This window comes from Anguilla anguilla, chromosome 2, assembly GCF_013347855.1.
Source record: "Anguilla anguilla isolate fAngAng1 chromosome 2, fAngAng1.pri, whole genome shotgun sequence".
NCBI lineage: Eukaryota > Metazoa > Chordata > Actinopteri > Anguilliformes > Anguillidae > Anguilla > Anguilla anguilla.
This window is the reverse complement of record NC_049202.1, coordinates 73,561,964-73,585,212: the sequence shown is the minus strand read 5'-3', so window position 1 is coordinate 73,585,212 and position 23,249 is coordinate 73,561,964. Positions and strand designations below refer to the sequence as shown.

The 23,249-nt window shown below is 51.1% G+C and overlaps 1 protein-coding gene across 1 annotated transcript; it reads left to right on the top strand.

The window, feature by feature from the left end:
- On the top strand, window positions 1-18,534 carry slc39a11 (solute carrier family 39, member 11). Its single transcript, XM_035407426.1, has 4 exons — window positions 1-76; window positions 860-977; window positions 5,518-5,556; window positions 18,292-18,534. Exons 2-4 carry the CDS (start codon window positions 870-872, stop codon window positions 18,502-18,504), a joined length of 360 nt encoding a protein of 119 aa, XP_035263317.1. The 5' UTR covers window positions 1-76; window positions 860-869; the 3' UTR covers window positions 18,505-18,534.
- Window positions 18,535-23,249: the final 4,715 nt, after the last annotated feature.

Below are 23,249 nucleotides of genomic sequence, written 5' to 3'. Positions count from 1 at the left end.
TTTCAGAGACACGTGTACAGGGAACAAGGAAGTAAATAGTCGGTGGACTTTCTCAGCTGGTACTGGAGTGGTAAAGGTGAGCGACGCCGTCATTTGAATGAATTAAATGTAATAGATCATAGAAAAAGGCACAGACAGTGTGTAATTATTGGAAAATAGTTTAATACCGTGCGTGGACGTTTTTTTACATTGAAAATATGGGCATACACGAGCTGAAAATAGTCGTTAGATAGCGTGCTAGCTTCCTAGCTTATGTACTAGTCAAATTGCTGGCTTCCGAGCTAGTTATGCAGCTACTTTTAATAGTAAACCTTATGAACAGGCAGTTTACATGTTATAGTGTGTAACTACGAGCTGCCTAATCAAATATGTGTAACCAATGAGCAAGATCATGAGTTACGTTCACGACGCTTTTATTTTTATTTTTGAAACTAATTAATAAAGTTAAACTGAGCTTGTAGGCCAACCTGCTATTCCAAGCGAGTTAAAATGGCTAACGTGAGCTAGGTAATTCCATGCTTATCACCCGCAAGGCTAAGTTAATATATGTTTTCAAAGTGATATATGCAGTGTCAGCTCAAGGTGTGGCACGGTAAAACGCTCCAAGATTAGTGTCCAGTTTGTGGTGAAAGGGTGGGTCACATCGTTGCATTTAATCCCACTTAATACGAGTTTAATACAAGTGTCAACTAAGCGAAGTAGCGGTTAGCAGTATAACTAGCCATTTGAATATGTTGAACAAAAATGCAAATAGGTGGTAGCAGCAACACCTTCTACAAACATGAACTGGAGCACGCATGTTTGTTTAAACCCATCATGCTGTCATCGCCGGACCAGTGACGCTGTTGTCTTGCCTCAGGTTTGGCATCATGATCGCTGGCTACAGCCCCATGGTCCAGGCCCTCCTCGGCACGCTGTTCACCTGGGGCCTGACTGCCGCAGGGGCGGCGCTGGTGTTCGTCTTCTCCAGCGGCCAGGTAACCGACAAAGACCGCGTTTGTTAAACGGAACGTTCCTGCGCTTGTGGTTTCAGTATTGGGCTTGTGTACTTGCGTCTTCGTGTGCTTTTCTTCACTAGGGTCACAAAACTGTAAACCCTTAAACCTTTAACCAGTTGGAATGGCTGGTTGTACGAGGGGTACAGCAGAGTGTTGCTTCTCCCATGAAACAAGGACACAGAATTCCTGAAGATCTCAGATATTTGGGGGGAAAAACATCCCTGCTTTTTGCGTTGATGCCCTTCTCTGTGTATGCATATTGGCTGGTACAGTGTCTTCCATTTGCCAATATAATAATTGGAAAGATACGTGCAGCACTGGACCAGTAAACCTGGAGTTTCACTTAGTCTCCCCAGAGGAGGGCAATTCTGGTTTTGCCCCTGTATGCCCTGGGGTTGGTTGGTGGGTGGGTGGACGGGCAAGAGGGGCAGTTGACAGGCTGTTTAGACCTCCCAGGTACCAGCTTCAAGATGCAAAGCATTTTTCTACGGTTTGGCACCTGTCAGCAGCCATGGTAACGTGTCACTGGTAACCGTAGTAACAAGGGCCAGTCCCAATGTGATGGGTTAGTCTTAAACCTTGGCTAGTCAGCCCCCGCCCTGCAGTGGTGCTGGCTGTTGCCACTGCAGACGCGGTCTGGATGTGATGCCGTGCCCTGGGGCCTTCTCTCTCCATGTTTGATTGTAAGCGTGGCTCGAAGGTACTGCAATACAGCTACTAGGACTGCAGCACTTGTGGTCAAAGTTGGCCCCTGAATCTTCCCTATAAAAAACAAAAAAAAAAGTTTACTTTTTTACGTCAAAGTATACTTTTAAATAAACAAATCTGTCGACTAATAAAATAATGTGCGAGACATATTCCTGAAATGTAAATCTCTTGCTGCCGCTTGCAGTCCCATACCATGACTTTGAATGTGTGCGGTACCCAAGACCCAAGTTATGGAAATTGATAAGCGTTAAAAAAAAAAAAAAAAAATATTGGAAATTCATAATAATCATTCGCTGATGAGTCAGATGGCTGGCACATTCATAACGTCATAGCGTCATAGCGTTACTCTGTTTGGGTTTCATCTGGGAAAGTCGGAGAGTTGTGAGCGTGTTTTAGTCTTGCCACCGCCCTTAGCCCTGTGAATGAGCGTGGAAGAGGTCCAGTGTAGTGTTGACCTTTCGCATTAGCGCACGCTGTTGGAGAGGCAAGGCCTGCACTGTATTCCAGGATCCTGTGAGTTGCTCATAGCAGCTGGCAGGGACCTGTCAGTGTGGCAGAGTGTGTGTGTGTGTACACACGAGTTCTTAAGCTGTACAGTCTCATGCATTCACTGTTAGCTCAAAGCAGAGGAGTAAAATCCAGGTTCCAAAAGTAAAAGTCCTTCCCAGCATTTTGTTGCAATCACCTGGATTTGCTAATTAGAACAGTTCGTCAGCCAGGAGGTAGAACTAATTAGCGAAGTTCGTGGGTGGAAGAAACACATGGCAGAACTTTTACTTTCCGACCCCCTGAACCTTCCACTACTGAATGCTTTTAAATGCACACGAGGGGGGGGGGGGGGGGGGGGGGAGGGGGGAGGGGGGAGGGGGGGTTGTAATCGGGGGGTAGATGGGTCTGTGATGTAATCCTGAAAAAAGAGATGTTCTCTAAAGTGGTTTGAGTGTACTTTTGTAATTCCGCATGTTAATTGACATCTTCATTTCTGGCTTATTTCGCTTTTAATAAAAGTGCTTTCATCATCAATTGATGGAACACTTGCTGCTTCAGAAGGAGGGTTTTGATTGGCCAGAAGGTCAGCGCAGGGCTCTTTGCTAATGTTTTTTCAGAGGACCGCATGTACGCCCTAGTTGAAAAATCCAGGAGCACACTAATGCATTCCAGGTAGTACATGTGCTCTTCCATTATTTGTCCAAGTTGGCACTAATCAGTGGGAACACTGTACAGCCCTACAGTGATAATGCTCAGATATTAATGGCAGGCTTTTGGTTGGTCGGAAGGCTAATGGCAATGCAAGGCTTTTGATGGGCCTGAAGTATAATTCTAAAGGAAGGCTCTTGATTGGTCGGAAGGCTAATGTAAATTAAAGGATTTTGATTGGTCTCCAGAAAATTTGACATTTGAATTATATTTTTGGTTTGTAAGAGTGCATTTACCTTCTATATAATAGAAAAAAAATATTACATCTTGCTCAAAGATTTGTTCCTCCCAACACTAAAACACCTGATGCTAGGTCCTGCTAGCACTAAAACACCTGATGCTAGGTCCTGCTAGCACTGAAACACCTGATGCTAGGTCCTGCTAGCACTAAAACACTTGATGGTAGGTCCTGCTAGCACTGAAACACCTGATGCTAGGTCCTGCTAGCACTAAAAAACCTGATGCTCAGTCCTCCTACCACTAAAACACCTGATGCTAGGTCCTGCTAGCACTAAAACACCTGATGCTAGGTCCTGCTAGCACTAAAACACCTGATGCTAGGTTCTGCTAGCACTGAAACACCTGATGCTAGGTCCTACTAGCACTAAAACACCTGATGCTAGGTCCTGCTAGCAGTAAAACACCTGATACTAGGTCTAGCACTGCTAGCACTGAAACACCTGATGCTAGGTCCTACTAGCACTAAAACACCTGATGCTAGGTCCTGCTAGCACGAAAACACCTGATGCTAGGTCCTGCTAGCACTGAAACACCTGATGCTAGGTCCTGCTAGCACTGAAACACCTGATGTTAGGTCCTACTAGCACTAAAACACCTGATGCTAGGTCCTACTAGCACTAAAACACCTGATGCTAGGTCCTGCTAGCAGTAAAACACCTGATACTAGGTCTAGCACTGCTAGCACTGAAACACCTGATGCTAGGTCCTGCTACCACTAAAACACCTGATGTTAGGTCCTGCTAGCACTAAAACACCTGATGCTAGGTCCTGCTAGCATGTATTGGAACCAATTAAATACTCTCAAAAAGTGCAAACCCTGCCTTCTGGTCATACTGGCAGGCTCATTTACACCAGGCAAGATCAATAGAGCACAGAAAAGTATTTTTATTTATTTATTTATTTTTTTGCAGTGCCCACTCCCAGTCCCTCTCCCACTTACGTGAATGCACTTACGTTCTCTTGAATTTTTATCTATTTTAGTTTTTATATAACCTTTTATATACCCAGGGTAGGTTCGCTGAGTACGGATGCTCTTTTGCAACAACGCCCTGCTTCACACTCATACAAAACAAATACGTATTTTCGCCGGGACGTTGCTGGGCTGTTGCCGGCCTGTTGCCGAGCTGTTGCCGGCCTGTTGCCGAGCTGTTGCCGGCCTGTTGCCGGGCTGTTGCTAGCCTGTTGTCGGGCTGTTGTCGGGCTGTTGCTGGGCTGTTGCTGGGCTGTTGTCGGCCTGTTGCCGAGCTGTTGCCGGGCTGTTGCTGGCCTGTTGTCGGGCCGTTGTCGGGCTGTTGCTGGGCTGTTGTCGGGCTGTTGCTGGCCTGTTGCTGGCCTGTTGCCGGCCTGTTGCCGGCCTGTTGCCAGGCTGTTGCCGGGCTGTTGTCGGGTTGTTGCCGGCCTGTTGCTGGGCTGTTGCCGGCCTGTTGCTGGGCTGTTGAGGGCCTGTTGCTGGCCTGTTGCCGGCCTGTTGCCAGGCTGTTGCCGGGCTGTTGCCGGGCTGTTGCTGGCCTGTTGCCGGGCTGTTGCCGGCCTGTTGCCAGGCTGTTGCCGGGCTGTTGCTGGCCTGTTGTCGGGCTGTTGAGAGCCTGTTGCCGGGCTGTTGCCGGGCTGTTGCCGGGCTGTTGCTGGGCTGTTGAGGGCCTGTTGCTGGCCTGTTGTCGGGCTGTTGCTGGGCTGTTGTCGGGCTGTTGTCGGGCTGTTGCTGGCCTGTTGCTGGCCTGTTGCCGGCCTGTTGCCGGCCTGTTGCCGGCCTGTTGCCGGACTGTTGCCGGGCTGTTGCTGGCCTGTTGCTGGCCTGTTGCCGGCCTGTTGCCGGCCTGTTGCTGGGCTGTTGCTGGCCTGTTGTCGGGCTGTTGAGAGCCTGTTGCCGGGCTGTTGCCGGGCTGTTGTCGGGCTGTTGCCGGCCTGTTGCTGGGCTGTTGAGGGCCTGTTGCTGGCCTGTTGTCGGGCTGTTGCTGGGCTGTTGCTGGGCTGTTGTCGGGCTGTTGCTGGCCTGTTGCGGGCCTGTTGCCGGGCTGTTGCTGGGCTGTTGCTGGGCTGTTGTCGGGCTGTTGCTGGCCTGTTGCTGGCCTGTTGCCGGCCTGTTGCCGGCCTGTTGCGGGCCTGTTGCCGGACTGTTGCCGGGCTGTTGCCGGCCTGTTGCCGGCCTGTTGCTGGCCTGTTGCCGGCCTGTTGCCGGCCTGTTGCCGGCCTGTTGCCGGCCTGTTGCTGGCCTGTTGCTGGGCTGTTGCTGGGCTGTTGCCGGGCCTGTTGCTGGCCAGTGATGGTTCTGTCTCTGCCTCCTTATCAGCTCTCTCAGGAAGTCCTGGGCGCATGGCGGCTGGATGGCTGGGGGGACATCCCTTTGACTCTTTCTTTCTCCTCTTCCTTTCAGAAACGGATTCTTGATGGTAGCCTGGGCTTCGCAGCTGGGGTAAGTGGCAAAGCTCTTGAACCCTTTTGAACCCTTTTGAACCTTTTTGAAACATTTCAAATCGTATCTCCCCTCTGTACCCTCTTAGTCTTTTTTATTATTACTAAATCTTTTTTTTGTGGTGTCTTGACATCCAAAGTGCAAAATGAATGTTGGTTTGGAAGTCGACAGCATTGAGGTGTGGAGTTCCTGCAGTCGCCCTGAGTAGAATGGAGCTTTCAGAACTGGGGTGCGTGCTGTACTTTGCCACAAAATGGCTCTCATCTTTAAGTATTTGCCTCTGTGCTCTGTGGAGATTAGAAACATCCTGTGCTCTCTCTACACGCATTTGTGCAGTATTCTACTTTAATATTCTGATAAGGCTAAAATCTTGATTATGCATCTTTGTACGACGGGCGCTCATGTAGTACAGGGGTCTGAAAGGGCCCGTCATTGTTATTGCCTGAGTGGAATTGGAGACCGAGTACAATCTGAACTGAAAAGAGAAGTGCACACTTCTGTTCCTTCCTGTTGAAGAATTTGTTATTGTTATTTACTTAAATGAAGGGTGTCATTGTCAAACGATGCGTCTCTGAGTGGGGTCTGTGTTCTCGGAATAATTTTTTTATTTTTAGATTTTTTTTAAAGTGTTAAAATGTCTTCCATTATATTTGTCATTTTTCTGGCTTGTTCCATTTCTTTACGGACGCGTTATTTAAATTTTTTTCATGCAGGTTATTTTAATTGGAAATCATTCTGCATCCAGCAGTGTTTTTCACAACAGAAGCGAGAGCGGCCGATTTTTAATTCAAGGGCTTGCGGATGCCAGGGGAGACGAATGGAGGGAAGATGAGCCGTCCTTGCCTCTGATTGGAGGACTGATTACTCGCAGGTTAAAGTCTTTAACCCTTCGAGGGACTGCGATCAGCCTGGTTTCCAAGCTGAGTAGGAAGATGTGTGAGTGGACTCTAGACCTGGTCTGAGAAGCTCTGCAGAGGAACTCTTAGGTTTGATCAATGACTTTTGGGTGCTTGGGAAGAGATTATTATTATTATTATTATTAATAATAATAATAATAATAATAATAATAATAATAATAATAACTTTATTATTATTTTTTTTATTACTACTACTTATGCCACTACTTCTGCAATTTCGAGTACTGTTAATGCTAGTGCTGCTACTACGACCGCTGCTACTATTCTTATTGCTACTGCTAATGTTACTTCTGTCTCTCTCAGAACTGTTACTCGTTCCACTACAGGCAGTCCCCATGTCCTTACACAAGGCACAGAGCCTGTCCTGTTGCAGAAACGCTCTAAAATCCTTGCGTGTTGTTGTCGGGTCGGCGGTGACGCGGAGTGTGTGTGTACGGTTTTAAACTTCCAGGCCGAGGCGGTGCTTCTGCCGCCGGCCGTCCAGCGAAAGGCGTTAAAATGACCCGCGAGCAGCGCGCGGCGGTTTGACAGCCGGGAAATCCAGGTTCCTAAAAAAAGGGGGCTGTCCCCCGCGCTGCCCCTTCCCGCCAGTGTTTGGACAGCGCTGTCTGCAGACCATAAGCAGATCGCCATGGTGATTTCGGTCCGGCAACCTGCCCCGCTTCCCTGAGAGTTACTCTTGGGTCCAATTCTCACACTCTCGAGGGCCGGAGGCACCGAGGATGAATTGCGATCGTGTCATTGGCTGAGTTTTTGTGCATTTTTAGTCGCGCTAGGAGATAAAAGCGTCCGGTTTACAAAAAAATTGCATTTAATTATGAAGTCAACAGCAACAAAAATATATATTTGTTGCTGTTCTAAAATGGTGATGGGACTGCCTTATAAAAACATCTTCGACAGTTCTGACAAGGGGCTTATTCAATAGGCAGGACGGTCAGTTAAATCTTGAATGTTAAATTACCGTATGTTAAAAAGAGGGCTGACTCTAAACAGGGGTGGGAAAGTTGGCGCTGGTAGGTTGGTGGTGCTGGGTCATTGGTTCTGATAGGTTGGTGGTTTGGTTAAAGTTGGCTCTAATAGGTGGACAGTGGGTGAACGCTGGCTCTGATAGGTTGACGGTGGGCGAACGCTGGCTCTGATAGGTTGACGGTGGGCGAACGCTGGCTCTGATAGGTTGATGGTGGGTGAACGTTGGCTCTAATAGGTGGACAGTGGGTGAACGCTGGGTCTGATAGGTTGATGGTGGGTGAATGCTGGCTCTGATAGGTTGGTGGGTGAACGCTGGCTCTGATAGGTTGACGGTGGGGGAAGGCTGGCTCTGATAGGTTGACGGTGGGGGAACGCTGGCTCTGATAGGTTGACGGTGGGTGAACGCTGGCTCTGATAGGTTGATGGTGGGCGAACGCTACCTCTAATAGGTGGGCACAACATCGCCCTCTCGGGCAGCATACCTGCAGAATTCCACATCCAGATGTTGAGTTCAGTCCCACTTCTGTTTTATAAACATCTGCGTCACGTTTTGCCGCTCTTCGATACACGCCTCAGCAGTGGAAGGAGAGCTGGGGTTGGTGGAGAGGATTCAGAATGCGGTGGTGCGGAATGGGTCTGTGGACTGGCATTAAATTAAAATTAAAATTTACCTCTCTCTCTCTCTCACTCTCTCTCTCTCTTGCCTCCGCTGTCTGTCTGCCGGCTTTTCCCTCTGTTTGATGACTGAGGCCCCCTGGGAAGGTTCCTGCAGGCAATTACCAATCAGACGCTCCCTACAGGAAGTGTATGTTAATCACAGGCTGGAGAGCAGCGCCACGTTTAGCTGCATGCTGGGAGAACGGATGCTGGGGTGGGGAGGGGGGGGGGGGTGGCTGGTTGTGGATGGGGGGGGGTGCTGAGGGGGACCAGGGGGGCGTGGAGGGGGAGGTGGGCTCCAAGTAGACCTGTTCGTTTATTTATTGTTTTATCACATTGCGAGATCTGAGTGCCGTCGGCGCTTCATTACTCAACAGCTAATAAAGTTGGATCCAAACCAAATTTGAACTGAACCGCAATGCTCTGCTGGATCGTGCCGAATAAGGAAGCGCTTCGTTTGGTCTTCCTGGGAATTAAATTTTTTGGAGTTGAAAGGTTTTTTTGTGGGTGGGATGGGGTGCGGTGGGGGGATAGGGGGAAGCAGGAGGCAGATTAATGTTTTTGCGCAGTAATTTAAATCTGCTTCGTTTGATGCGTCACTGGAGTGTGCTCTGATGGGCTGCAACTGAGCGAGAGGAAATTATGCGTCTCTCTCTCTCTCTCTTTTTCTCTCTCTGTCTGTTTTTATTTCTCTCTCTCCTTCCCTCTCTCACTGCTAGAATGGCCTCCAAACGCACCTGCACCGGAGTCCTGGAAGAACCATGAAACTGCCCTGCGCGTTAATTAGCTCAGTAAATCTCCAGATGAATCAGGTCAACACATCTTGTTTATTGGTTTAATAGTTCCCCATGTTAATTAGCTGTAAATAGATCCCCAGGTGAATTGGCTCAATAGATTCCCAGGTAAAGTGGTTCAATAGCTCCCCGGGTAAATTGGCTTAAGCGATCCTCAGGTGGATTGGCTCAATTGATCCGCAGGTTAAGTGGCTCAGTAGATCCTCAGGTGGATTGGCTCAATTGATCCGCAGGTTAAGTGGCTCAGTAGATCCCCAGGTGGATTGGCTCAGTAGATCCCCAGGTGGATTGGCTCAGTAGATCCGCAGGTGGATTGGCTCAGTAGATCCCCAGGTGGATTGGCTCAGTAGATCCCCAGGTGGATTGGCTCAGTAGATCCCCAGGTGGATTGGCTCAATTGATCCGCAGGTTAAGTGGCTCAGTAGATCCCCAGGTGGATTGGCTCAGTAGATCCCCAGGTGGATTGGCTCAGTAGATCCCCAGGTGGATTGGCTCAATTGATCCGCAGGTTAAGTGGCTCAGTAGATCCCCAGGTGGATTGGCTCAGTAGATCCCCAGGTGAATTGGCTCAGTAGATCCGCAGGTGGATTGGCTCAGTAGATCCCCAGGTGGATTGGCTCAGTAGATCCCCAGGTGGATTGGCTCAGTAGATCCCCAGGTGGATTGGCTCAGTAGATCCCCAGGTGAATTAGCCCAGTAGATCCCCAGGTGGATTGGCTCAATTGATCAGCAGGTTAAGTGGCTCAGTAGAGCCCCAGGTGGATTAGTTCAATAGTTCTGGTGCAGAATGGCTGCCGTGCGTTGCCCAGACTGGAGTCACGCGTTGGGGGCCGGCCGAGGGGCCTTTTGCTGTGAAGCGCTTTGCGATCAGCAGGTGAGGGGTGCGGGCGCTGTAAATGAAAGAAGTGAAACATTTCGGCTGTGTGCGGGGGGGCTACTGTACCTCTCGGGGCCCACGGGGGCCTGGAAGCCTCTGGTGGGCCCGAGCCGCGAACCTCTTCACACGCGAGCGCCGTCATGGCAACCGGATGGGCTCGTCGCGGGGAGGGCCCGTTTCTTCCGTCCTAATGGACCGGGTGATCCAGCCCCTGTTGCCACGGGGGTATTTTTGGTTTGTTGCTTTAGCTGAACTCTGCTTGGAGAGCGTAGGGTTTTGGGGGCGTGTGGTGCAACGGGTTCGTTCAGGTGCTGGGGTTTGTTAGGAGAGCGTATTGCAGAGGTAAATTGTATGTATGTAACCAAAATATAACCAAAATGACAGTTCTTACGTGTATGACAGGATATGTGATCTAAGATTTTTGGAAGTATTATAACGGTGCATAAATATGGCTATACAGCAGCTCGGCTGAGTACTCTAATCTGATTGGCCCAAGGGTGTGAATGCATTTTCAATAACCGGACACCTCTGCCTTTTAACAGTTCTAAAATGAGCGCACTACAAAAACAATATGCGATCTAAGACTTTTGGAAGTATTGTAACGGTGCGTAACTATGCCTAATAATATTTTTTCAGGTGTAGGGACGTGAGCTTGACGGGTAGGTACCGTGGCCTCATGCCGTTGTGGAATCAGCTTGTGCTCGGTGCCGTTTGTCCCCGTGGCTGGTGTGTCTCACCGCCGGTGAATGTGGCGTTTCCAGTAAACAGATCTGGCACCGTAACAGAAAAGCGGAGAATAATGAAAATGGAAATGAGGCGGTTCTTCAGTAATTGGCGGTTACTGAGTCTGTCAGCGGGCGGTTGTTGCGACCGACGACTTGGTTGGCTTGGAAACGGGCGTGTCAGGAGCTGGGCGATGTGCGGAGGTGTGGAGTATTTCTTTAGTTTTTTCTTGTTTTTCTTTTTTGTAAAGTACTCTTGATGTCTCAGGTTTTTCAATAACCTGACAAGAGACCACTCTCTACTTCCATTGCCTTGCATCTTTTCTCACAGAAACTGCCGCCGGTTATGGAAATAAAATTGAATCCCTTTAAAGAAATCCTCAGACGAGCACCACTGTTTTAAAAAATCGTTTAACTGACTTTCAGTTTCCGGAATTTAAGTGAAATGGAACGGGGTGAAATGATACGGGAGGGTGGTTTCATTTCCTGGTCTGAAGGATTTCTCCTTTATTTATTAATGAGACGGTTGAGGTTTCATTTTCCCTTTGTGTGTCCGTGTTAACTCATCTGAATAAGAATGGACACGTGTACGCGGTTCGCTCGGTGTTTGCTCAGACAGGTGGCTGCCAGACTGAGCGCGAGCACTGCTGCCAAACAGGCTCTTTGACGTGTGAAGAAAGCTGAGAGGGAGGGAGGGAGAGGGAGGGAGGGAGGGAGGGAGAGGGAGGGGGGGAGGGAGGGAGAGGGAGGGGGGGAGGGAGGGTGGGTGGGTGTCTGGCTGGGTAGGGGGGTCGGTGGGTGGGTTGGTTGGTCGGTTGGTTTTGGGTGACAGTGGGTGGGTTGGTTGTGGGTGACGGTGGGTGGGTTGGTTGGTCAGTTGGTTTTGGGTGACGGTGGGTGGGTGGGTTGGTCGGTTGGTTTTGGGTGACGGTGGGTGGGTTGGTTTTGGGTGACGGTGGGTGGGTTGGTGGGTGGGTTGGTTTTGGGTGACGGTGGGTGGGTTGGTTGGGTAGGTGGGTGGGTTGGTTGGTCGGTTGGTTTTGGGTGACAGTGGGTGAGTTGGTTAGTCGGTTGGTTTTGGGTGATGGTGGGTGGGTGGGTGGGTGGGTGGGCTGGTTTTGGGTGACGGTGGGTGGGTGGGTGGGTTGGTTTTGGCTGACGGTGGGTGGGTGGGTGGCTGGGTTGGTTTTGGGTGACGGTGGGTGGGTGGGTGGGTTGGTTTTGGGTGACGGTGGGTGGGTTGGTTGGGTAGGCGGGTGGGTGGGTATTTTTAGATTTTTTTTAAAGTGTTAAAATGTCTTCCGTTATATTTGTCATTTTTCTGGCTTGTTCCATTTCTTTACGGACGCGTTATTTAAATTTTATTCATGCAGGTTATTTTAATTGGAAATCATTCGGCATCCAGCAGTGCTTTTCACAACAGAAGCGAGAGCGGCCGATTTTTAATTCAAGGGCTTGCGGATGCCAGGGGAGACGAATGGAGGGAAGATGAGCCGTCCTTGCCTCTGATTGGAGGACTGATTAATCGCAGGTTAAAGTCTTTAACCCTTCGAGGGACTGCGATCAGCCCTGGTTTCCAAGCTGAGTAGGAAGGGGTGTGAGTGGACTCTAGACCTGGTCTGAGAAGCTCTGCAGAGGAGCTCTTAGGTTTGATCAATGACTTTGGGGTGCTTGGGAAGAGATTAGTATGATTATTATTATTATTATTATAAATAAGTTATTATTACTACTACTTATGCCACTACTGCTGCAATTTTGAGTACTGTTAATGCTAGTGCTGCTACTACGATCGCTGCTACTATTCTTATTGCTACTGCTAATGTTACTTCTGTCTCTCTCAGAACTGTTACTCGTTCCACTACAGGCAGTCCCCATGTCCTTACACAAGGCACAGAGCCTATGCTGTTGCAGAAACGCTGTAAAATCCTTGCGTGTTGTTGTCGGGTCGGCGGTGACGCGGAGCGTGTGTGTACGGTTTTAAACTTCCTGGCCGAGGCGGTGCTTCCGCCGCCGGCCGTCCAGCGAAAGGCGTTAAAATGACCCGCGAGCAGCGCGCGGCGGTTTGACAGCCGGGAAATCCAGGTTCCTAAAAAAAGGGGGCTGTCCCCCGCGCTGCCCCTTCCCGCCAGTGTTTGGACAGCGCTGTCTGCAGACCATAAGCAGATCGCCATGGTGATTTCGGTCCGGTAACCTGCCCCGCTTCCCTGAGAGTTACTCTTGGGTCCAATTCTCACACTCTCGAGGGCCGGAGGCACCGAGGATGAATTGCGATCGTGCCATTGGCTGAGTTTTTGTGCATTTTTAGTCGCGCTAGGAGATAAAAGCGTCTGGTTTACAAAAAAATTATATTTTTAATTATGAAGTCAACAGCAACAAAAATATGTATTTGTTGCTGTTCTAAATTGGTGATGGGACTGCCTTATAAAAACATCTTCGACAGTTCTGACAAGGGGCTTATTCAATAGGCAGGACGGTCAATTAAATCTTGAATGTTAAATTACCGTATGTTAAAAAGAGGGCTGACTCTAAACAGGGGTGGGAAAGTTGGCGCTGGTTGGTGGTGGTAGGTCATTGGCTCTGATAGGTTGGTGGTGGTAGGTCATTGGCTCTGATAGGTTGGTGGTGGTAGGTCATTGGCTCTGATAGGTTGGTGGTGAGTGAATGTCGGCTCTAACAGGTTGGTGGTTTGGTTAACGTTGGCTCTAATAGGTGGACAGTGGGTGAACGCTGGCTCTGATAGGTTGATGGTGGGCGAACGCTGGCTCTGATAGGTTGATGGTGGGTGAACGTTGGCTCTAATAGATTGATGGTGGGTGAAAGCTGGCTCTGATAGGTTGATGGTGGGTGAACGCTGGCTCTGATAGGTTGACGTGGGGGAACGCTGGCTCTGATAGGTTGATGGTGGGTGAACGTTGGCTCTAATAGGGTGACAGTGGGTGAACACTGGCTCTGATAGGTTGACGGTGGGGGAATGCTGGCTCTGATAGGTTGACGGTGGGCGAACGCTGGCTCTGATAGGTTGACGGTGGGCGAACGCTGGCTCTGATAGGTTGACGGTGGGCGAACGCTGGCTCTGATAGGTTGGCACAACATCGACCTCTCGGGCAGCATACCACATGCAGAATTCCACGTCCAGATGTTGAGTTCAGTCCCGCTTCTGTTTTATAAACATCTGCGTCACGTTTTGCCGCTCTTCGATACACGCCTCAGCAGTGGAAGGAGAGCTGGGGTTGGTGGAGAGGATTCAGAATGCGGTGGTGCGGAATGGGTCTGTGAACTGGCATTAAATTAAAATTAAAATTTACCTCTCTCGCTCTCTCTCTCTCTCTCGCCTCCGCTGTCTGTCTGCCGGCTTTTCCCTCTGTTTGATGACTGAGGCCCCCTGGGAAGGTTCCTGCAGGCAATTACCAATCAGACGCTCCCTACAGGAAGTGTATGTTAATCACAGGCTGGAGAGCAGCGCCACGTTTAGCTGCATGCTGGGAGAACGGATGCTGGGGTGGGGTGGGGGGGGGGGGCTGCTGAGGGGGACCAGGGGGGCATGGAGGGGGAGGTGGGCTCCAAGTAGACCTGTTCGTTTATTTATTGTTTTATCACATTGCGAGATCTGAGAGCCGTCGGCGCTTCATTACTCAACAGCTAATAAAGTTGGATCCAAACCAAATTTGAACTGAGCCGCAGTGCTCTGCTGGATCGTGCCGAATAAGGAAGCGCTTCGTTTGGTCTTCCTGGGAATTAAATTTTTTGGAGTTGAAAGGTTTTCTTGTGGGTGGGGTGGGGTGGGGTGCGGTGGGGGGATAGGGGGAAGCAGGAGGCAGATTAATGTTTTTGCGCAGTAATTTAAATCTGCTTCGTTTGATGCGTCACTGGAGTGTGCTCTAATGGGCTGCAACTGAGCGAGAGGAAATTATGCCTCTCTCTCTCTCTCTCTCTCTCTGTCTGTTTTTATTTCTCTCTCTCCATCCCTCTCTCACTGCTAGAATGGCCTCCAAACGCACCTGCACCGGAGTCCTGGAAGAACCATGAAACTGCCCTGCGCGTTAATTAGCTCAGTAAATCTCCAGATGAATCGGGTCAACACATCTTGTTTATTGGTTTAATGGTTCCCCATGTTAATTAGCTAAATAGATCCCCAGGTGAATTGGCTCAATAGATTCCCAGGTAAAGTGGTTCAATAGCTCCCCGGGTAAATTGGCTTAAGCGATCCCCAGGTGAATTGGCTCAGTAGATCCCCAGGTGGATTGGCTCAGTAGATCCCCAGGTGGATTGGCTCAGTAGATCCCCAGGTGGATTGGCTCAGTAGATCCCCAGGTGGATTGGCTCAATTGATCTGCAGGTTAAGTGGCTCAGTAGATCCCCAGGTGAATTAGTTCAATAGTTCTGGTGCAGAATGGCTGCCGTGCGTTGCCCAGACTGGAGTCACGCGTTGGCGGCCGGCCGAGGGGCCTTTTGCTGCGAAGCGCTTTGCGATCAGCAGGTGAGGGGTGCGGGCGCTGTAAATGAAAGGAGTGAAACATTTCGGCTGTGTGCGGGGGGGGGGGGGGCTACTGTACTTCTCGAGCCCCACGGGGGCCTGGAAGGCTCTGGTGGGCCCGAGCCGCGAACCTCTTCACACGCGAGCGCTGTCATGGCAACCGGATGGGCTCGTCGCGGGGAGGGCCCGTTTCTTCCGTCCTAATGGACCGGGTGATCCAGCCCCGGTTGCCGCGGGGGTATTTTTGGTTTGTTGCTTTAGCTGAACTCTGCTTGGAGAGCGTAGAGTTTTGGGGGCGTGTGGTGCAACGGGTTCGTTCAGGTGCTGGGGTTTGTTAGGAGAGCGTATTGCAGAGATAATACGTGTGTATGTAACCAAAATATAACCAAAATGGCAGTTTTTACGTGTATGACAGGATATGTCATCTAAGATTTTTGGAAGTATTATAACAGTGCATAAATATGGCTATACAGCAGCTTGGCTGAATACTCTAATCTGATTGGTCCAAGGGTGTGCATGAATTTTCAATAACCGAGGCACCTCTGCCTTTTAACAGTTCTAAAATGAGCGCGCTACAAAAACAATATGTGATCTAAGACTTTTGGAAGTATTGTAACGGTGCGTAACTATGGCTAATAATATTTTTTCGGGTGTAGGGACGTGAACTTGACGGGTAGGTGCCGTGGCCTCATGCCGTTGTGGAATCAGCTTGTGCTCGGTGCCGTTTGTCCCCGTGGCTGGTGTGTCTCACCGCCGGTGAATGTGGCGTTTCCAGTAAACAGATCTGGCACCGTAACAGAAAAGCGGAGAATAATGAAAATGGAAATGAGGCGGTTCTTCAGTAATTGGCGGTTACTGAGTCTGTCAGCGGGCGGTTGTTGCGACCGACGACTTGGTTGGCTTGGAAACGGGCGTGTCAGGAGCTGGGCGATGTGCGGAGGTGTGGAGTATTTCTTTAGTTTTTTCTTGTTTTTCTTTTTTGTAAAGTACTCTTGATGTCTCAGGTTTTTCAATAACCTGACAAGAGACCACTCTCTACTTCCATTGCCTTGCATCTTTTCTCACAGAAACTGCCGCCGGTTATGGAAATAAAATTGAATCCCTTTAAAGAAATCCTCAGACGAGCACCACTGTTTTAAAAAATCGTTTAACTGACTTTCAGTTTCCGGAATTTAAGTGAAATGGAACGGGGTGAAATGATACGGGAGGGTGGTTTCATTTCCTGGTCTGAAGGATTTCTCCTTTATTTATTAATGAGACGGTTGAGGTTTCATTTTCCCTTTGTGTGTCCGTGTTAACTCATCTGAATAAGAATGGACACGTGTACGCGGTTCGCTCGGTGTTTGCTCAGACAGGTGGCTGCCAGACTGAGCGCGAGCACTGCTGCCAAACAGGCTCTTTGACGTGTGAAGAAAGCTGAGAGGGAGGGAGGGAGAGGGAGGGAGGGAGGGAGGGAGAGGGAGGGGGGGAGGGAGGGAGAGGGAGGGGGGGAGGGAGGGTGGGTGGGTGTCTGGCTGGGTAGGTGGGTAGGTGGGTGGGTTGGTTGGTCGGTTGGTTTTGGGTGACAGTGGGTGGGTTGGTTGTGGGTGACGGTGGGTGGGTTGGTTGGTCAGTTGGTTTTGGGTGACGGTGGGTGGGTGGGTTGGTCGGTTGGTTTTGGGTGACGGTGGGTGGGTTGGTTTTGGGTGACGGTGGGTGGGTTGGTGGGTGGGTTGGTTTTGGGTGACGGTGGGTGGGTTGGTTGGGTAGGTGGGTGGGTTGGTTGGTCGGTTGGTTTTGGGTGACAGTGGGTGAGTTGGTTAGTCGGTTGGTTTTGGGTGATGGTGGGTGGGTGGGTGGGTGGGTGGGCTGGTTTTGGGTGACGGTGGGTGGGTGGGTGGGTTGGTTTTGGCTGACGGTGGGTGGGTGGGTGGCTGGGTTGGTTTTGGGTGACGGTGGGTGGGTGGGTGGGTTGGTTTTGGGTGACGGTGGGTGGGTTGGTTGGGTAGGCGGGTGGGTGGGTTTGGTTGAGTAGGTGGGTGGGTTGGTTGGTCGGTTGGTTTTGGGTGACAGTGGGTGAGTTGGTTGGTCGGTTGGTTTTGGGTGACGGTGCGTGGGTTGGTTGGTCGGTTGGTTTTGAGTGACGGTGGGTGAGTTGGTTGGTCGGTTGGTTTTGGGTGACGGTGCGTGAGTTGGTTGGGTGACGGTGGGTGGGTTGGTTGGTCAGTTGGTTTTGGGTGACGGTGGGTGAGTTGGTTGGTCGGTTGGTTTTGGGTGACGGTGGGTGGGTTGGTTGGTCGGTTGGTTTTGGGTGACGGTGGGTGGGTTAGTTGGGTAGGTGGGTGGGTGGGTTGGTTGGGTGACGGTGGGTGGGTTGGTTGGTTTTGGGTGACGGTGGGTGGGTTGGTTTTGGGTGACGGTGCGTGGGTTGGTTGGTCGGTTGGTTTTGGGTGACGGTGGGTGGGTTGGTTGGGTAGGTGGGTGGGTTGGCTGGTCGGTTGGTTTTGGGTGACGGTGGGTGGGTTGGTTGGTCAGTTGGTTTTGGGTGACAGTGGGTGGGTGGGTTAGTTGGTCGGTTGGTTTTGGGTGACGGTGGGTTGTAATTTTTATGATCCAGCGCTTCGTTGGGCGTACATCGGCTGCACTAAACCCCCCCCCCCCCCGCCTCGTCTGTGTGACGGTTAGCCCTGATCAGCAGGCTGCTCTAAGCCCTCCCCCGGGGCCTCGTCTGTGTGACGGTTAGCCCTGATCAGCAGGCTGCTCTAACCCCCCCCCTCCCCCCGGCCTCGTCTGTGTGACGGTTAGCCCTGATCAGCAGGCTGCTCTAACCCCCCCCCCCGGCCCTGTCTGTGTGACGGTTAGCCCTGATCAGCAGGCTGCTCTAACCCCCCCCCCCGGCCTCGTCTGTGTGACGGTTAGCCCTGATCAGCAGGCTCATAAAGCCGCCTTAATGTCCTGCTGATGGAAAAGCAAAAAAATAAAATAAGTAAATGGGCTTATGCTGCCCCAGGCTCTGCCAGGACCTTTCCCCTTTTGCTTTTGTGTCATTGGGGAATAGAGAATAAATGAGCCTTTTATTGCGTGAATGGCCTTATTTGGGCTTTATCCCTGCATGAATTGGGCTGCCCACTGCTGTGTTTTATTAATGAATTAAACGTGAAAAGTGCATAGTTATTATTATTATTATTATGTTTAAATGTGGATAGAGGAGGGTGCTGGAGAGAGAACAGTTCTCTGTTGCCGTGGCATTTGCTGCATTAACATGATATCAGATCCCATTTAACGGAATTGTTATTTTTTTAATTAGAAATTTTAATTATTATTATCATTTTGTTTTTAATCTCAGGTGATGCTGGCTGCCTCCTACTGGTCCCTGCTGGCCCCGGCCATCGACATGGCCGAGGATTCTGGGAAATACGGCGCCTTCGCCTTCCTGCCGGTCGCCGTGGGATTCACGCTTGGCGCCGCCTTTGTGTACGCCGCTGACCTGGCGATGCCGTTGCTGGTGAGTCACTCGAGCCCCGCCCACTCCTCTCTGCACACGAGCGGAGCTCCGTGATTGGTCGGCCTGACCGCACGCGCTCGTGGATGTCCCGGAGCGGAAAGTCCGTTTTTGAACGCGCGCGGGCTCTGGGGTTTCCTGACTGGAGAGGTTCCGTGGAAGTGCGTCTGTGCGTTAAGTGGATGTCGGAAGTTTGAGACCCGCTCAGCCTCACCTGCAGCCGCTGGCAGCGCGCGGTAGAGAACAGGCCATTCCGGAAGCAGCCGCTGGCAGCGCGCGGTAGAGAACAGGCCATTCCGGAAGCAGCCGCTGGCAGCGCGCGGTAGAGAACAGGCCATTCCGGAAGCAGCCGCTGGCAGCGCGCGGTAGAGAACAGGCCATTCCGGAAGCAGCCGCTGGCAGCGCGCGGTAGAGAACAGGCCATTCCGGAAGCAGCCGCTGGCAGCGCGCGATAGAGAACACGCCATTCCGGAAGCATCCGCTGGCAGCGCGCGATAGGGATGAGGGATGGAGGGATTGGAGGGATGAGGGATGGAGAGATCTGTTCTTTGGTCACGTGTCTACGTGTGCGTGTCTGTATGCATCTGCGCGCGCGCGTGTGTGTGTGCGTGTGTGTGCGTGTCTGTGTGTCTGCTTGTGTGTACGCATCTGCGCGCGTGTGCTTGTGTGTCTGCGTGTGTGTGTGTGTGTGTGTGCGTGTCTGTGTGTCTACGTGTGTGTGTGTGTGTGTGTGTGCGTGTCTGCGTGTGTGTGTGCGTGTCTGCGTGTGTGTGTCTGCGTGTGTCTGCATGTGTGTGCGTGTCTGCGTGTGTCTGTGTATCTGCATGTCATTTTTGAGACTGAGAGACCAGTCAGGAATACCAGCGCAGAATAAGGGCTGTGGCTGTTGACCTCCAGAGTTCTGATTGGACGAGTGCGAGATGGGGTCACAGGGGATACTGTTGGCTGCCCAGGGTTTTTCCTGACTGAAATGAGGTGGTACTAATCGTGATCACATGATCAAATTTACAGTGTCTTAACGGTAATGGGAATCGTGCTTTTTAACAGTCTGTAATGATCAGGTGATGACTGTGCCGTCTTGATTGGCTCACAAACTCTTTAAAAAAAAAAAAAAAAAAAAAAAAAAAAAATTTTTTTTAAACTGGGTTATTTTTCAGGTGATATCTGCAAAGTTGAGCAGATTAAACTGACAGGATGTGGTATACGAAACCTTTTTGAAAGTAAAACCGGACGTGCTTGGGTGCAGATCTGGGTGTGTCTGATCATGCACTCTGTGCACACAGCAGCTGAAGCTTTGTGTTCTTCTGCAGTGGCCCTGTTCCTGCGGCCGCTTGCGATACGCTCCACATCGGAGTAATGCCGCCATTGCAATTAGAGAGGGAGCACAACCTGGGGGTACGAGGGGGGGGGGGTGGGGGGGTACGGGGGGGTGGCTTGTATTTGCACAGCTGTTTTTGCTACTTTTACATACACGTAGACAATCACTCACGTAGACAAAGACCCCCCCCCCCCAATGGTGTAATCAAAAAATCCTGCGTTCCAGAAACACCGACACCACCCCCCCCACCACCCCCCTCGCCCAATACCCCCCACCAGCTGTGCCACTCTCCTTCACAACAGTTGCCGTGGAGAGGTTGCCTCAGACAGCGGGACGCACGCACGCACGCACGCACGCACGCACACATCGTCATGGAAACGGACCGAGTGCCTGTGCTGAGGCTAGAAGGACCCGGGGTCCCTGGGTGCGTTCTGTTCTTCTGTCTGATGACACGAGCACTGACATCCGGTACGGCTCTCAACGATAGCCAAAGAGGTTGCAGGTTTCATTCCCAGGTGTTAGCTGAGGGGCTAAGTCGGTGTCCCCGTGCTTGTGTTCCTTGCCATAATTGAAATGGACTTTGTAAGTGTATTTTTGACAGCAATGTGAGAAACACGTTTAACTCCATTCTAAGGGGGGGGGGGGCGGTGCTTCTGTGGGTTTAATCGATGAGTTTAATTAGGCACGTAAGTTCTGAAACGCGGTGGGATGCCGCTGGAGATCCCTGCGGCGTTGGAGATGGAGATCTCCTGCTGACTGCAGGTGAACGTCGGCGTCCGTGTGTCGCTGTGGGGCGATCATGCCTGCTGCTGCTCTCAGGTGTAACCCTTCAAAGGAGCGAGATCACAGACATGTGATTAGAATGTTCTTAGCTGAACATTCTGATGCTGATGTCACAATCACTGCTGGAGACTGAGAGCAGTGGAGTTCTAGAACACGGACTTAGAATCTTGAAATAAACGTTCCAGAACATATAAAAATAAACGTTTTCTGTGTGGGGGTGCTTCCACACCCCCTCCAGCACTGTGGGATGGAAAAGAGGAATGAGAATCAATGAGCACGGGTGCGCCCCCCCCCCTCCTGAAATTACCTCCTGAGCGGGAAGTGAGGGCATCTGTTTATGAGGCATTCCATCTCCTTGGCAACACCCCCCCCCCCCCCCGGGTGTGGAAGATGGCATGCTCGTTCCTCTCTGCCCTGATGCAAAAATGGGGGGGGGGGGGGGCTTCTTTTTTGTCTGTTTGAGCGGAGACAATGGCCAGCTGGTGCAGAGTGTATGTTGGGTGGCTGCTATGGGAGGTGTGTGTGTGTGTGCTGTGTGTGCTGTGTGTGCTGTGTGTGCTGTGTGCGCTGTGTGTGCTGTGGTGTGTGTGTGTGTGTATGCGCGTGTGTGTATGCGCGTGTGCGTGTGCGCGTGTGTGTGTGTGTGTGTGTGTGTGTGTGTGTGTGTGTGTGTGTGTATGTGTATGTGTGTGTATGTGTGTGTGTGTGTGTTTATGTGTATGTGTGTGTGTGTGTGTGTGTGTGTGTGTGTGTGTGTTTATGTGTATGTGTTGTGTATGTGTGTGTGTGTGTGTGTGTGTGTATGTGTATGTATGTATGTGTGTGTGTGTGTGTGTGTGTGTGTGTGTTTGTGTATGTGTGTGTATGTGTGTGTGTGTGTATGTGTGTGTGTGTGTGTGTATGTGTGTGTGTGTGTGTGTGTGTGTGTATGTGTGTGTGTGTGTGTGTATGTGTGTGTGTATGTGTGTGTGTATGTGTGCGTGTGTGTATGTGTGTGTGTGTGTGTGTTTATGTGTATGTGTATGTGTGTGTGTGTGTGTGTGTGTGTGTGTGTGTGTGTGTGTGTGTGTGTGTGTGTGTGTGTGTGTGTGTTTATGTGTATGTGTGTGTGTGTGTGTGTGTGTGTATGTGTGTGTGTGTGTGTGTTTATGTGTATGTGTGTGTGTGTGTGTGTGTGTGTGTGTGTGTGTGTGTGTGTGTGTGAGGGTATCTTGCGTCTCTAAAGTCTCTGTACTCTGGGCTCCGATCAGAGAGGAGTCCTTTCCGCTGAGCCTGCGTCTTCATCCCGTTTCTCCTCCAGACCCCCTCCCCAATCCTCCCCCTCCAGTCCTCCCCCACAGTGGTAGTGCCCCGCTCGAGAATCGAACCTGCAACCTTGGGCTTGCAAGCCCTTTCATTTCCTCATGGTTTGGTGCTGGTGGGTGAATTGACGAGCCCAGTGACCGTGTCTGTAGCGTGCCTGACCGTCCCAGGCCCAGCCTTCGAGCTTTGGGCTGATAATCTGCTAGATCTTTCTGGATTTGGGGAGCAGGGCCGACGCCAAGCCCCTGGGCATGAATGACTAGGCTTTACGAGTGAATGCTTTAAAAACGGATGTTTTAAAAAAGAAGTAAAAAAAAAAAAAAAAACGTCTGGCTCCCAGCGTGGGGCTGAACGTGTCAAATTCCCGCCATTATTTCGGTTCACACCGCAGGTACCGCCGAGCTCACAGAGCCGAGTCAGAGGAGCCGCAGTCGGCACCGGCACGGTCCGGATTCGATCCAAGACCACGAGGCTCTGGCACGGTCCGGATTCGATCCGAGACCACGAGGATCTGGCACGGTCCGGATTCGATCCGAGACCACGAGGCTCTGGCACGGTCCGGATTCGATCCGAGACCACGAGGATCTGGCACGGTCCGGATTCGATCCGAGACCACGAGGCTCTGGCACGGTCCGGATTCGATCCGAGACCACTGGCTCTGGCACGGTCCGGATTCGATCCGAGACCACGAGGATCTGGCACGGTCCGGATTCGATCTGAGACCACTGGCTCTGGCACGGTCCGGATTCGATCTGAGACCACTGGCTCTGGCACGGTCCGGATTCGATCTGAGACCACTGGCTCTGGCACGGTCCGGATTCGATCCGAGACCACGAGGCACCGGCACGGTCCGGATTCGATCTGAGACCACGACGCTCTTCCATGCTCCACGGCACGGTTCCTTAACTGAGTGAGCCGCACAGCAGCGGGAAAAAAAACTGATGATTTTTATGACAGTTGGAACCAGACCTGGGCCAAATACGTATTTGTTTTGGATTAAAATACTTTTCTAAGCTTGACTGATCTTGTCTGGTGTATTGGAATCAATATAGTACTCTCAAAAAGTGCAAACCCCACCTGTTGGTCCAATTGGCAGGCTCAGTTGCACCAGGCAAGGTCAACAGAGCACAGAAAAGTATTTGAATCGAAAACGAATTGGTGTTTGACCCAGGTCTGTCTGGCAAACACCATTACGTTTTTTCCATCCCTTTTCGACTTTAGTGGAGAAGCGAAATATCGAGAGGTTCTGTATTGGCGGGTTTTTGGCTGCCGTTCTGTCCTGTTCGCCAGGCGGACCGGACTGGGCTGCATTATTGATGTTTCTTCTGTGGGGAAATAAATGCCATCTGTCATTTAGACCCCCCCCCCCCCCCCCCCCCCCCCCCCCCCCCCCCCCCCC

Coding starts and splice junctions, on each gene's coding strand:
- slc39a11 (XM_035407426.1), top strand. CDS start 870: ATGATCGCTGGCTACAGCCCCATGGTCCAGGCCCTCCTCGGCACGCTG. Junction 978..5,517: donor TCGTCTTCTCCAGCGGCCAG/GTAACCGACAAA, acceptor TCTTCCTTTCAG/AAACGGATTCTTGATGGTAG. Junction 5,557..18,291: donor GCCTGGGCTTCGCAGCTGGG/GTAAGTGGCAAA, acceptor TTTTAATCTCAG/GTGATGCTGGCTGCCTCCTA.